This window comes from Octopus sinensis, unplaced genomic scaffold (genome assembly GCF_006345805.1).
Source record: "Octopus sinensis unplaced genomic scaffold, ASM634580v1 Contig16757, whole genome shotgun sequence".
Taxonomy (NCBI): Eukaryota; Metazoa; Mollusca; class Cephalopoda; order Octopoda; family Octopodidae; genus Octopus; species Octopus sinensis.
This window is the reverse complement of record NW_021834560.1, coordinates 14,322-30,000: the sequence shown is the minus strand read 5'-3', so window position 1 is coordinate 30,000 and position 15,679 is coordinate 14,322. Positions and strand designations below refer to the sequence as shown.

Sequence of the window (15,679 nt, the reverse complement as noted above, 5' to 3'; positions counted from 1 at the left end):
ATGTGACATCAAAATCACACGTAAACAGTCTTTTCCCTGGAAAAGGAAAGATTTGGCTGCTATTTCTTGTACACTCTGCTACCACATAAGAGCTGTTTCGGGTCCTTCACCATAAATAGTTATGTGGTAGCAGAGTGTGCTAGAAATAGTAGCCAAATCTTTGGAGCTGAGATACGTTGAATTCACTTGAAAAAACCCATGGGAAAAAATTATTTCACACTGAGGTTAGAAACGGGTCTTTTATGAAATATTTACCATATTTTTAAAGTCATTTTCACATTAAAATATTTTTTAGATATGCCAAAACAAAATTTTATTATGGTATTCTCATGAAAATAATTTTAAAAATATTAAAATATTGTCTGTTTAAAGAAAACTAAAATATAAATACTTACTGTACAAGCAACTTACATTTTTGAAATCATATTCACTAAAAAATATTTCTCAATGATTTTTTAAATATTGTGTAAGTCAAAAGTCGATGAATTTTTTTCTTAAAGAGTGATAGAGAAAGAGAGCAAAGACTATGTGTGTGCATATGTCACAGATAGCATATGTGTGTTTGTGTTGAATCACATGCCATGACATTCATTATATGTGTCTGTACTCTGTATGGCTGCACCAGGCTCCAATCTGATCTGGCAGAGTTTCTACAGCTGGATGCCCTTCCTAATGCCAACCACTCCGAGAGTGTAGTGGGTGCCTTTTACGTGCCACTGGCAATGAACTCGCTCAAATCTTTTTACACATGCCACTGGCACAGGTGCCAGTAAGGCAACGTTGGTAACGAACACGCTCGAATGGTGCCCTTTTACGTGCCACCGGCACGGAAGCCAGTTAGCCTTGATTTTGAGTTCAATAACAGACAAAAATTGTGTTTAATTGTTTTCATTAGTAGAGGTCCAAATATCACAAAACCTCATACTGCATTGCATTAAATATGAAAATATATATCTAAAAAAAATTAAGATAAAATATACTTTTTCTGAGATATTTCGGGAACAAACATCTCGGGTTTTAGTATCATTAAGATGTATATATCGTGTGTGTATACTTGGAAAGAGGTGAGGGTGGGTGACAGGAAGGGCATCTGGCCGCAGATAATCTACCTTAACAAATTCTGTCTGACCCATACATGCATGGAGAAGTGGACATTAAAACAATGATGATGACCCCCAATTATTATAAGGTCATATCAATGTTGTGTCCAGTTGAGGATTCTGATGAGAGATGAGCTTTATGAATACAAAAAAAAAGCAAAAGAAAAATGTTAACTATGCCTCACTCACCTGAATGTACAGCCGAGGTATACTTATCCTTGCCAAGGGCCTGGAAATGGTGCCAGGTAGAGGGTTGAGGGATTTGGTTAACAAACGACACTGCCCTCTGTAATTTAATTCGACCTTCCAACAGATTATCCAAAAGTCCTTTAAGGAAAAGAAAAAGAAAGAAGACAAAATCAATGACAGACCATAGCAGCCAAAACTCCCTCATGTCACACTTTACTACACTATATTTGAATAAAGGTGAGATGGTCACAATTGGAACCTCTTTGGTTATAAGTCTGTCTGAATCAAGACTGGCCAGGGATTAAACAGGAATAATTATAGCCACTAATGTTAATTACTGTATTAAACATTAGCTTATGTAGTCCTAGATACACTACACCAGAATATAAGATGTGATGGTCACAGATGGAATACTCTTTACTCTTTTACTTGTTTCAGTCATTTTGACAGTGGCCATGCTGGAGCACCGTCTTTAATCAAGGAAATCGACGCCAGGACTTATTCCTTGTAAGCCTAGTACTTATTCTATCGGTCTCTTCTGCCGAACCGCTAGGCGATGGTGACGTAAACACACCAGCATCAGTTGTCAAGCGATGTTGGGGGACAAACACAAACACACACATATATATATGCATATACATATATATGACGTCTTCTTTTCAGTTTCTGTCTACCAAATCCACGCACAAGGCTTTGGCCGGCCCGAGGCTATAGTAGAAGACACTTGCCCAAGGTGCCACGCAGTGGGACTGAACCCGGAACCATGTGGTTCATAAGCAGGCTACTTACCACACAGCCACTCCTACGCCTGCATGGTAATGATTTTGAAATCAAAGTTGACAAATTTTGCCACAAAGCTAGCATTTTGGGGGAGGGAATAATTTGTTTACATTGACCCCCAGCACTCAACAGGTACTGATGTCAACAACAACAACAATAATAATCTTTTGTACTAGAGGCATAAGGCCTGAAATTTGTGTAAAGGGGATAGTTGATTACATCAACCCAAGTAATTAACTGGTACTTAATTCATTGACCCTGAAAGGATGAAAGGCAAAGTCAACTTCAGCAGAATTTGAACTCAAAGCGTAAAGACAGACGAAATGCCACAAAGCATTTTGCCCAATGTGCTAACAATTCTGCCAGCTCGTCGCCATAATAATAATAATCCTTTCCACTAGAGATACAAGGCCTAAAATTGGAAGAGGGTGGGGTGCTATCTGGTTCTATCAACCCCAGTTTGTAAGTAGTACTTAATTCATTGACTTTGAAAGATCGAAAGACTAAGTTGACCTTGGCAGAATTTGAACTCAGAATGTAGAGATGAGCGAAAAACTGCTAACAGTGCGCTAACAACTCTGCTAGCTTGCCTTAGTGATAATAATAATAATAATAATAATAAATGCCCTGATGCAGTACCAGGCAGTGGCTCTCATGGCTTCTGATCTTAACTGATTGGAAGTGTTATCATGTACATTGTTTTGTCTTGGTATAAAAGATGGGCTACAGCAAATATTCTGCTCAATACCACAGATTTGCTTGTCAGTTGTTTGACCTTAACCTGTTGAGCATGTCCCTTAGTGGCTGACGATATGTGCATCTCTGATCACGAGCAGAAGTAGTAGGGGAGCATCAGAGCCATGTGTCGAGAGGGATTCTTTGGGGCTTGAATAATTCACCTCTGGAAACATGGGTGTTTCATTCAACATCCTTAAACAACCCTTATTCAGGGACCTTTTGAGCAGGATGGGCTACTCGACCAGAAGAAAATTCTAACTGGGCCCCACCACCAAAGTCATGCACTGTTTATCTTGATATGAGATCACCGTGCCATGCACATATGGTTGTGATGCATGTACCTGGTGTACCCTTATCAGACGGGTGGTCATGATGGGTAAACTGGGCTTCGTATATTTTACCCCAGTGTCACTTTGATGGCATGCACTGCTCTCTCACTCAATAATAATAATAATAACAATAATAATGATAATAATAAAAATAATAACAATGATAATAATAACAATAATAATAATAACAATAATAATAACAATATGAGGCGGGGAACTTTGGACCCCCAGGCACTGCAAAGACTAAGCAACTGGAAGGCACCTGGGCATGACAAGATCCCCAACTTCTGGTTGAAATATCTAACAGGAATGCACAAAAAGCTGGCTGAAAACTTTAACAGCATACTAGCAGAGCCAGAGACAATGCCTGAATGGCTCACGAAGGGGAAAACCATCTTAATTCCCAAATCAAATGAGACAGCAAAACCAGAAAACTACAGACCAATACCTGTCTCCCTACTATGTACAAGGCATTTACTGCAATGATATCGCAAAGATTGAACAAGCACCTGGACGAAAACAACCTGTTTCCAGAAGAGCAGAAAGATGCCGCAAAGGCTCATATGGCTGTAAAGATCAACTAATGATTAATAAAGCCATAACTGAAGACAGCCACAGAAAGAAGAAAGGCCTCAGTATGGCCTGGATCGACTACAAAAAGGCGTTTGATAGCATCCCTCACACATGAATCCTCGAAACATTAGCCATTAACAAAGTAGCATCAACAATTATAAAGTACATAGGGCACTCTATGAATAAATGGCAAACAGTGCTACAGCTCCAAACAAAAGAAGGACTCATGAAAACCAAAGCCATCCCCATCAGAAGAGGAATATTCCAGGGAGACACGCTCTCTCCACTCCTTTTCTGCTTGGCACTGTGACCTCTATCGGATATGCTAAACAGAACTGGATGCGGATATAAATGTTACGGCAAAACGATCAGCCACCTTTTATATATGGATGACCTAAAACTACACGCTGCAAATGACAAACAGCTGGAAACACTATTAAAGACAGTTCATGGATTTACCAAAGAAATAGATATGAAATTTGGATTAGAAAAATGCGCCAAAGTAACCCTGAAAAGAGGAAAACTAATTAAGAGTAGCAACATCACACTAGATAAAACCAAGATAATAGGTATTAACACTTTAGCTGTCCCAGTTATAAGTTACAGCTACAATATCCTTAACTGGACACTAAATGAACTGACCAAAATAGATAGGAAAACAAGAAAAATAATCACCCAAAATCTGACATAGAAAGACTATATATACAACGTATAGAAGGTGGTAGAGGCCTTATACAGCTGGAAAACTATTAAAGACAGTTCATGGATTTACCAAAGAAATAGATATGAAATTTGGATTAGAAAAATGCGCCAAAGTAACCCTGAAAAGAGGAAAACTAATTAAGAGTAGCAACATCACACTAGATAAAACCAAGATAATAGGTATTAACACTTTAGCTGTCCCAGTTATAAGTTACAGCTACAATATCCTTAACTGGACACTAAATGAACTGACCAAAATAGATAGGAAAACAAGAAAAATAATCACCCAAAATCTGACATAGAAAGACTATATATACAACGTATAGAAGGTGGTAGAGGCCTTATACAGCTGGAAAACTACTATAAAATAACCACGATAAGACTGCAAAAATATCTACTTCAGAAGGAAGGAAAACTGATACAAATAGCGACAAAACACGAGCAAAACAAAAAACTGTTCTCAGTATTTAAGGAAGCTGACAAATACAAACAAGAAATCATACCACCTAACAAATATGAAGAAGAAGATGAAGAAACAACAAAAGCTATAAAACAAATGAAATCCAAACTAAAAATAGAACAGCAACGAACCATGATAAAACGATGGCAAGAAAAGCCCCTTTATGGTAAATACTGGACTAAACTAAACGCAAAAGAAATAGACAAAGAAAATCCCAGCAATGGTTGAGAAGCTCAGGACTCAAAGCAGAAACAGAGGGATTTTTAATTGCAGCACAAGACCAAAGCCTCCCCACCAGAAATTACCAAAAACATGTAATGAAAAGAAATATTACAAGTAACTGCAGAATATGTGGAGATGGACAAGAAACAATAAATCATATTATCTCTAGCTGCCCAGTCCTGGCTAAGAAGGAATATATTCACAGACACGACAGAGTTGGAACCTACATACACTGGAAACTATGCCAACATTATGGAATAACAACAGAAAAAAGATGGTATAGGCACACACCAGAAAAGGTCACAGAAAACGAGAAAGCAACATACTCTGGGATTTGCCGATACACACTGAGAGAGAAATTAAGGCCAACAGACCAGATATAGTTGTCAGAAATCATGAAGAAAAAAATGCTTTCTAATTGATGTATCAATACCGGCAGATGACAACGTGTCTCTAAAAGAAATGGAGAAACTCTCAAAATACAAAGACCTGGAAATAGAGGTAACTAGAATGTGGAACCTGAAAACAGAAACAATTCCTATCATAGTAGGTGCATTAGGCATGATAAAAAATATTCAGACAAATACATAACAAAAACACCAGGACTTACAAACACATATACCATACAGAAAATGCACTACTAGGCACTTCACACATCCTACGCAGAACACTTTCCATACAATAACCATCAGAGCATCACAACAAATCACAGCACATACCCAAGGCACACAGAGCTGCGCTCGGTAGTGAAGTGAAAGCACGTGATAAGAATAAGACTACTGAATAATAATAATAAGAGAGGTGTTACTCACCAAGTTGTGTTTGGACAGCAAGACCTTTCTGTTTGTCACTGGACATATTTGAGAGCTGTTTCATCATGTTGACCCCTGGGTCTTCAATGTCCATCGATTCTTTCTGCCCAGCAGGTTCCTCTGACTCAGCATCTTTATCAGAGTCACCATCACCACTGGCGTCACTGCCACTGTCGCCATCATCACCTTCATCATCGTCATCATCGTCATCACCATCATTGCCATCCATATCTTCTGCCATCGCATCATCATCATCATCACCATCATCATCTTCTATTTCACTTGACTGTTTTAAGCCATCGCTATAAAAGATAAAAAAATAAATTCGTAGTAGTGGCTGTGTGGTAGTAGTGGTAAGTAGCTTCCTTACCAACCACATGGTTCCGGGTTCAGTTCCACTGCATGGCACCTTGGGCAAGTGTCTTCTACTATAGCCTCGGGCCGACCAAAGCCTTGTGAGTGGATTTGGTAGAAGGAAACTGAAAGAAGCCCATCATATATATGTAGTATGTGTGTGTATATGTTTGTGTGTGTATGTTTTTTCCCTCAACATCGCTTGACAGCCGATGCTGCTGTGTTTACATCCCCATAACTTAGTGGTCCGGCAAAAAGAGAACGATAGAATAAGTACTGGGCATACAAAGAATAAGTCCTGGGGTCGATTTGCTCGACTAAAGGCGGTGCTCCAGCATGGCCACAGTCGAAATGACTGAAACAAGTAAAAGGGTAAAGAGAGAGAAAGAGTTTAGCTCGAGGCCAGTCCCGATACACTAGCGAGGCCTATAATCAAAGACATTCCAGCAGTGACCATCCTATCTTATATTCATACTTAGTATATCTAGGACTACATCAGTTAATGTATATTATAGTAGTTGGTGTTAGTGGCTATATTTGTTGTTTAGCCCAGGTCAATCCTGATCCAGCAGGCATATGATCAAAGACGTTCCAGATGTGACCACCACATCTTTTATTCAGAGATAGCATATCTTGGTCTACATCATCTAACATCTAGCAGTTAGTATCAGCGACTATAGTTGTTGCTGTTTAGCCCTGGGTCAGCTGTGGTCCAGCAGACACTATGATCAAAGACATTCCTCCTGTGACCATCCCTTCTTTTATTCAGAGACAGTGTATCTAGGACTACATTATTTAACATGTAGTTTAGTAGTTACTATTAGTGACCATAGCTGCTATTGTTATTTAACCCCAGGTCAGTCCTGACCCAGCAGACATGATCAAAGATGTTCCACCTGTGACCATCCCTTCTTTTATTGAGACAGTGTATATCTAGGACTACATCATCTCATGTATAGTAGCTACTATTAGTGACCATAGCTGCTATTGTTATTTAGCCCTAGGTCAGTCCTGATCCAGCAGACATGATCAAAGCTGTTCCACCTATGACCATCCCTTCTTTTATTCAGACACAGTATATCTAGGACTACATTATCTCATGGATAATAGCTACTATTAGTGACCATAGCTGCTATTGTTATTTAGCCCCAGGTCAGTCCTGATCCAGCAGAGAGAGACCTATAGTCAAAGATGTTCCAACTGTGATCATTTTGTCTTTTATTGAAACTATATGTATCTTGGACTACACTGTCTAATGTTCAGTATAGCATCAATACTCTCACCAAGAACCCCCACCACTACCACTACCACACCACTGCTATCATCCACACCACCAACACCACCACCATCATCATCATCACCAACAATCAGTCCTTACCTTCCGAGAGATTTCTTCTGTAGGAGTTGACGGAAGCCTGCAATATCTTCATCACCATCATTACTATCATCATCATCTTCTTCACCATCTTCAGCATCATCATCATCTTCTTCACCATCTTCATCATCATCATCATTGTCATGTGACGACACGCCATCTTCACTGTCACCTATACAACAACACATTACAGATATAAAAACGTGAGTGTGTGTTTTTTATGTTATCATCATCATCATCGTCATCATTATTTACCCCTTTGATACCAACCTGGCTGAAACCACCTCTGGCTCTGAGTACAAATGTCCTGTTTTCATAAGTTCTGAATTAAAATCTTCCACTAAACCTTAGTCACAATTTGTTCCTAACACTAGCTTAATGATAACTAAGTTATTTTACTAAATTCTTTGTTATATTTAAAGTAATTGAAAGAAACACAGAGCATCTCAACAGAAATATGGTAACAAAAGGGTTAACACGTTGGCAGTTAATGAACTTGCTCGAGCTAGAGCTATTCATCTTACAAGGAGTTGCCGAAAAGTCCCTGGCTTTAAGGGTATCACGAAAGGTCTGGTTAGAGACCCAACCTTCTGAGTTCTTTTACAGGGCTTAGTAAAACTGAAGGACCGCTGTAAGAAGTGTGTGAATCTGAGAGAGGAATACCGTAAATCCTCGAGTATAGTCCGCCCTTGAGTATAATACACAGGGGATTTTTAGGGGGCTGTACCTTTGAAAAACCTAAACCTTGTGAATAATACGCACCCCTTCTCTAACTTGAGTCAAGGAGGTCTATATAACGTCCTTGGTTTGTAAAACTGTATACTGCAACGCCCTTTATTATTATTATTATTGTATATATAACATAATGCAAACGTGTAGCTTTTTTGTGCATTTTGTTTGTAGAAAATAAAGAAATAACAGTAATAACGTTTAATAAATGTTGCTTACTGCAAGTTATGGATGATTCTTTTATGACTTCATTGCTTTCAGGCTTAGCTTAAGGTATTTTCTCGATTGACATCACAAAATGCGTCTGAATAAACATTGCCGGACAACAAATAGGGACTCGGACATTGATTAGGAATTAATTTTCATTTGTAACCTCATATATAGTACGCACTAGGGATTTTGGGGAAAAAATGAGGATTATACTCGAGGATTTACGGTATATATATATATAATATATATATATATATATATATATATATATATATATATATATATCATCATCATCATCGTTTAATGTCCGTTCTCCATGCTAGCATGGGTTGGACGGTTCGACCGGGGATCTGGGAAGCCAGAAGGCTGCACCAGGCTCCAGTCTTATCTGGCAATGTTTCTACAGCTGGATGCCCTTCCTAACGCCAACCACTCCGCGAGTGTAGTGGGTGCTTTTTACGTGCCACCTGCACAGGTGCCAGGCGAGGCTGGCAACGGCCACGGTCGGATTGGTGTATTTTACGTGCCACCGGCACGGAAGCCAGTCGAGGCGGCGCTGGCATCGGCCACGAGTCGGATAGTGCTTTTTACGTACCACCAGACCAGGGATCCTGGCTGATATATATATATATATAGTTTATATTCATATAAAAGAAGAAAAAGAAAATGGAGATTGAGAATTTAATAACTGTTTATTATTAACAGCAAATTAATTATCTTCACTTCAATTAATACTGAATAATTATTTCCAAATGAAATCCACAATTTTTTCCTTCCCGAGTAAAACACACCTGGAACAGTACAGATACACTCACAAACACACAGCCTACTTACCTTTTCCAGAATCCTGCATCAGGTCTTTCCTCGTAGTCTTCCGCCCAGCATACCTTGTATCTGTGTCGGATAACAGTGAAGCAGCTTGTCTCTTCAGCTTTGTTGACTTCTGTATCTGATCGCCATCTTTCGCATCATCTTCTGTTCCGTGGACGCTGAGCTGCGCTGTCGTATCTGCAAGAGTCGGGGCCAAACGAGAGAGAAATTAGCTAAAAGGCTAAACAAGAAAATATAGGTGAATAGCTATAGGAGTAGACAGAGGCTCACTTCACAAATATGTAGTCTTGAGTTCAATCCCACTGCCCAGCATATTAGGCAAGTGTCTTTTATTATAGTCATGTAAGTGGATTTGATGGGGAAAAACTGAAGAAAAGTCCATTGTGTGTGTGTGTGTTTATGTATGTGTATGTATATATAGGTGCAGGAGTGGCTGTGTGGTAAGTAGCTTGCTTACCAACCACATGGTTCCTGGTTCAGTCCCACTGCGTGGCACCTTGGGCAAGTGTCTCCTATTATAGCCTTGGGCCGACCAAAGCCTTCTGAGTGGATTTGGTAGACAGAAACTGAAAGAAGCCCGTAGTATATATGTGTGTGTGTGTCTTTGTATATATATATATATTATATATATATATATATATATATATATATGTGTGTGTGTGTTTATGTGTTTGTCCCCCCAATATTGCTTGACAACCGATGTTGATGTGTTTACGTCCCCATAACTTAGCAGTTCAGTAAAAGACTGATAGAATAAGTATTAGGCTTACAAAGAATAAGTCATGAGGTCGATTTGCTCGACTAAAGGCGATGCTCCAGCATGGCCACAGTCAAATGACTGAAACAGGTAAAAGAGTATATATATTATGTATGTAAATGTATATATATTATACATGTATATAATATATATATCTTACCTTTTACTTTTTCAGTCATTAGACTATGGCCATGCTTGGGCACTGCCTTGAAGAATTTTAGACAAATTGAACCCAGTACTCTCCTTTTAAAGTACTGGTACTAATTCTATCAGTCTCTTTTGCTGAACTGCTAAGTTACAGGGATGTAAACACACCACCATCGGTTGTCAAGCAATGGTGGGGGGACAAAAACACACACATATGGGCTTCTTTCAGTTTCCCATCTACCAAATACACTCTCAAGGCTTTGGTTAGCCTGAGGCTATAGAAGACACTTGCCCAAGGTGACATGCAGTGGGACTGAACCCGGAACTATGTGGTTGGGAAGCAAGGTTCTTACCACACAGCCATTCATGTATGTATATATATATATACATATTCCATTAGAGGTTGTGTTAACCTCATGAAGGGATGGTTTCATCCGAAGAAATACTGGTTCAACAACTAGTATTTTGGGGAATTAATTTCCTTAAAATAATAGGTGTGTGTGTGGAGGTGCAATGGCCCAGTGGTTAGGGCAGCGGACTTGCAGTCAGAGGATCGCAGTTTCAATTCCCAGGTGGGGCATTGTGTGTGTTTATTGAGCGAAAACACCTAAAGCTCCACGAAGCTCTGGCATGGGTGGTGGGTGGGGGTGGCCACCTCTGTACGCTTTCGCCCCAACTTTCTTTCACTCTTTCTTCCTGTTTCTTGAGTAACACTGCAATGGACTGGCGTCCTGTCCAGCTGGGGGGGGGGAGGGGGACACATACACCACAGAAACCGGGCCCCTGAACCTGGCTAAGCTTGAAAAGGGTGCATAAATAATAATATATATAAAGCCGAAGTTGTCTGTGTATGGGAGGTTTGGTAGGCTTCAACTAACACTATCTCCTCTGAGACCCTGCGGCGCAAGTTGACCAAATTGAGAGTATGATAGAAGAAGGCTTGCTCTTCATTCCATAGGGTGTCTTGGCATCACTCAGCAAGACTTTTGTTAGCCGCTCTCCAGCCATCTATTTAAAACTGTATACAGCTATGGTACGACCACACTTGGAATTCGCATCATCAGTTTGGAATCCCTATCTTGCTCAGAACATTGACCTCCTGGAATCTATCCAGAGACGTGCAACCAAACGCATACCCTCCATCAGACACCTACCATATTCTGAGCGCCTTGTTTCCCTGGGCATGGATTCACTGAAGCTCCGGCGTCTAGCGACGGACTTGGTAAACACCCACAAGGTTATCAACCACCTCACCACAACAACACTGAACACCTTTTCGATCTCCATGTGTCTAACCACGTGGACATGCCTACAAAGTCAGAAAACAGCACAGCTCCCATGACTTTCGGAAACATTTTTTCACGCTCAGGGTTGCTGAAGCGTGGAATAAACTGCCTGCATCAGTTGTTGACTGCCATGACACTGCATCCTTTAAGGCCCTCATGCTTCCCGAAATCCGTCGAAACTACACCTGATTATATATACACTTTATAAGAGTTGTAGTGCACCTGAGCACTGTACACAATTATTATTATTATTATTATTATAAGAAAATATTCAAATCGGACCATGTTAACACCAAAAATTATTTACATCAAAAAGGTGCTTTTTTTTCTATGAAAATCTCTATTTTTTACGATTTTCTTTTATTGCTGTGTCGTCATTTATCGGTGTATTTCAACCAGAAAAATGTTCACTTAAAGAGAATAACAAGCTACATAATGCAAAATTTTTGCTTTTCAAAATCCTAAAGGGCCAAAACAAACCTGAGCAATGCCGGGCAATACTGCAAGTATTCATATAAAAGAAGAAAAAGAAAATGGAGATTGGGAATTTAATAACCGTTTATTATTAACAGCAAATTAATTATCTTCACTTAAATTAATACTCGGTAAATATTGAGTAATTATTAAATTTATATGACCTGAGCATATCATCAGATGGAAAAAATATACCCTTGATTAATTTGCTGTTAATAATAAACACTCACTAACCTTCCAATCTCCATTTTCTTTTATTCCTGTTTATATATATTCGACTGGCTTGGTGCTTTTGTAGAACACACTCATCTAAGGAATCCAAGACTACATGGCTGGAAAGCAAAACTCTCAGCCATGCAAATTGGTGACATGAAGGGCATCCAGGTGTAAATAATCTGTCTCAACAAATTCAATCTAATCCATGCAGGCATTGTCAAACGCTTTCGGAACATTCACGATGTGAATTTTCCGAGTCCTCTCCCCCACCCTCTTTCGCGATCACGCATTTTTTTCATCATATTCGTTTAGAGCATGTTGTGTTACACCTATTACACTGTTTTTTTTTTTGGTTTTTATACCCGGGTCAAACCAGCTGATGATATTAAGCGAATAAAGATTTCGGGACATCCACTAATTTTGATAACAATATTCACTTTACATGTGCTTTCGTTTGTTAAAAAAAAACTGCATGTGTGTGTGTGTGTATATATATAAAACCATACATATCTTACATCTATTTTTCTTTCCTCCACCTCACTCTCTATTTTGTATCCTATCTAAATTAACTATTATTTAACCATCCTCTCTCACCGTTTCCCACGAAGGGATATAATTAATAAATATCCTAGAAACAGCTGTAAGACCTTCTATCAATAAATGTTCTAAAATCTACACACCCTTGGTTTTTTTTATCTTATTACGCAAAAAATTCACACAAACACACACATATATATATATATATATATATATATATATATATATATAACGGGAAGCTTTATGAAAATAAACAAAAGACGAAGGCAGGTGGAGTACAAACAAACAACTATAGGTGGAATTCTGCTTTCAGCTCGCCATAAATTTTGTATTTTGTGGGCATTTTCAGCGAACTTTTCCCGTGTTTCTGTTCTACAAAAGGGAATTCATAAAACGACGGAGTTGTGCTCTAAGCACGCCCTAAAACCCCTCATCACGTTTGTATCTTTTATGTTTTCGGTATTTTCAGGAAGCTTTTGCATATTTATGTCTTGCAGACTCAAATTCACACGATTATCAAAGAAAACAAATTATTTTTTCCTAATTTTTCGAAAATTCTCTGAATACTCCCAAGAATAAGAAAGTTATGAAGGGGTTATATGGCGTGCTTAAGGCAGAATTCCGGCTGTATGTATATATATATGTATATATATAGAGAGATAGTGGTTTATAAACGTATATATATATAGAGAGAGAGAGAGGTGGTGGTTTGTAAAGGTATAATACTTACTGTCCCCAAAGTCCTCGTCTCCGTCGGGAAAGGTGGGATTCGGTTTGGCGAGAGAATCCAAAAGATCGCTCAACGCCATTTTGTAACCAAGCAGAAACAACAAGGCTGTTGTCGTCTCCGAAATGAGGAGAGCCGAAATGGCAAAGGACAACGGAGTTATCTCGCTTGGAAAACAAATGCGCGCGCGCGAAGGCTCACATAAGTTATACATAGTAAGAACGTTCGCGCGCGGGACAATGTGTGTGTGCGTGCGCGCGTGAATTGCTGACTGAATATGCCTGTAGGAATTGTGGTGACATAAACCATGGTTTATTGCTCCTCATTATCTTGCTGGCCTGCTTCCTTCTTGCTCAGTCCTCCCTTAACCGTTTCTTTACCATATTTCTGTTGAGATGCTCTGTGTTTCTTTCAATTAATTTTAAATATAACAAAGAATTTAATAAAATAACTTAGTTATCATTAAGCTAGTGTTAGGAACATAAATTGTGACTAAGGTTTGGTGGAAGATTTTAATTCAGAACTTATGAAAACAAGACATTTGTACAACAGAGCCAGATTCAGCCAGGTTGGTATCAAAAGAGTAAAATTTCAGATTTTGTTTCACTTGTTAGAAATAGCAGCCAAATCTTGTGCAAATTGAAGACACATTTCACTGACTGTCTTTAACCCTTTTGTTACCATATTTCTTTTGAGATGCTCTGTGTTTCTTTCAATTACTTTAAATATAACAAACAATTTAGTAAAATAACTTAGTTGTCATTAAGCTAGTGTTAGGAACATAAATTGTGACTAAGGTTTGGTGGAAGATTTTAATTCAAAACTTTTGAAAACAAGACATTTGTACTACAGAGCCAGAGGTGGATTCAGCCAGGTTGGTATCAAAAGGGTTAAATATAACAAACAATTTAGTAAAATAACTTAGTTATCATTAAGCTAGTGTTAGGAACATAAATTGGAACTAAGGTTTGGTGGAAGATTTTAATTCAAAACTTATGGAGACAAGACATTTGTACTCGGAGCCAGAGCCGGTTTCAGCCAGGTTGGTATCAAAAAGATAAATTTGCAGATTTTGTTTCACTTGTTAGAAATAGCAGCCAAATCTTGTGCAAATTGAAGACACATTTGACTGACTGTCTTTAACCCTTTTGTTACCATATTTCTTTTGAGATGCTCTGTGTTTCTTTCAATTACTTTAAACATAACAAAGAATTTAGTAAAATAACTTAGTTATCATTAAGCTAGTGTGAGGAACATAAATTGTGACTAAGATTTGGTGGAAGATATTAATTCAGAACTTTTGAAAATAAGACATTTGTATTACAGAGCCAGAGCAGGTTTCAGCCAGGTTGGTATCAAAAGGGTTATGGTTGAGTAGAAGCGATCCATGTCCTCATTCTATGCCCAACACGCACTGAGTAAGGATGTATGTGTGAGTGTCTGGCAATTTCAAGCAGATGAATGACATGCATGTTTGGCAATCAACAGCAGACGAAGAAGAAAAAGAAATTCCGTTAACTGCCAAGAATCTAGGGAAATCAGCCGGTAAAATTTTAACCATTGTCATACTTAGACCAAAATATCACCAATAAATTATTAAAATAATAATAAATCCGCCCTTTTAAAGCCTAGCCAGGCTCATGGGCCCGGTTTCTCTGTTTCAATGGCATATGTGTTCTCCAGCTGGACGGGAGACCAGTCCATCGCAGTGTTACTCATTTTTGCCAGCTGAGTTGACTGGAGTAACGTGAAATGAAGTGTTTTGCTCAAGAACACAATGTATTGCCCGGTCCAGGAATCGAAATTACAATCTTACGATCATGATGCTGACACCCTAACTACTAAGCCACGTGCCTCCACAATAAATTATTACATTACAATAAATTATTATTACAATTAATACAGCAATAAATTATTACAGACTTTCAGAATAGCTATCATTACATCATGGAGAAGGAAAATGGCAAGGAATCAGGGGACCGTTTCCTTCAAACATTATCTTTTACTTGTACCATTCATAAGGCTATGGCCATGCTAGAGCACTGCTTTGAAGAACTTTTAGTCAAATGGATGGATCCTAGTACTTGTTTTATTCTTTGAGCCTGGTACTTATTCTATCAGTCTCTGTTGC

At 38.7% G+C, this 15,679-nt stretch overlaps 1 protein-coding gene across 3 annotated transcripts in view; it reads right to left on the bottom strand.

Moving 5' to 3' along the window:
• Positions 1-13,681, bottom strand: part of LOC115230913 (protein AATF) — a 27,728-nt gene extending 14,047 nt beyond the window's left edge. For 2 of the 3 annotated variants that reach the window (XM_036499857.1, XM_029801019.2), the window contains exons 1-5: positions 13,552-13,681; positions 9,408-9,581; positions 7,638-7,806; positions 5,906-6,207; positions 1,290-1,427 (exon numbers count right to left, since the gene is read on the bottom strand). In XM_036499857.1, coding sequence (XP_036355750.1) covers positions 1,290-1,427; positions 5,906-6,207; positions 7,638-7,806; positions 9,408-9,581; positions 13,552-13,630 — 862 coding nt within the window. In that variant the 5' untranslated portion in view covers positions 13,631-13,681. The remainder of the gene's footprint in view (positions 1-1,289; positions 1,428-5,905; positions 6,208-7,637; positions 7,807-9,407; positions 9,582-13,551) is intronic. The other variant, XM_036499858.1, reaches the window with a different exon arrangement.
• Positions 13,682-15,679: the final 1,998 nt, after the last annotated feature.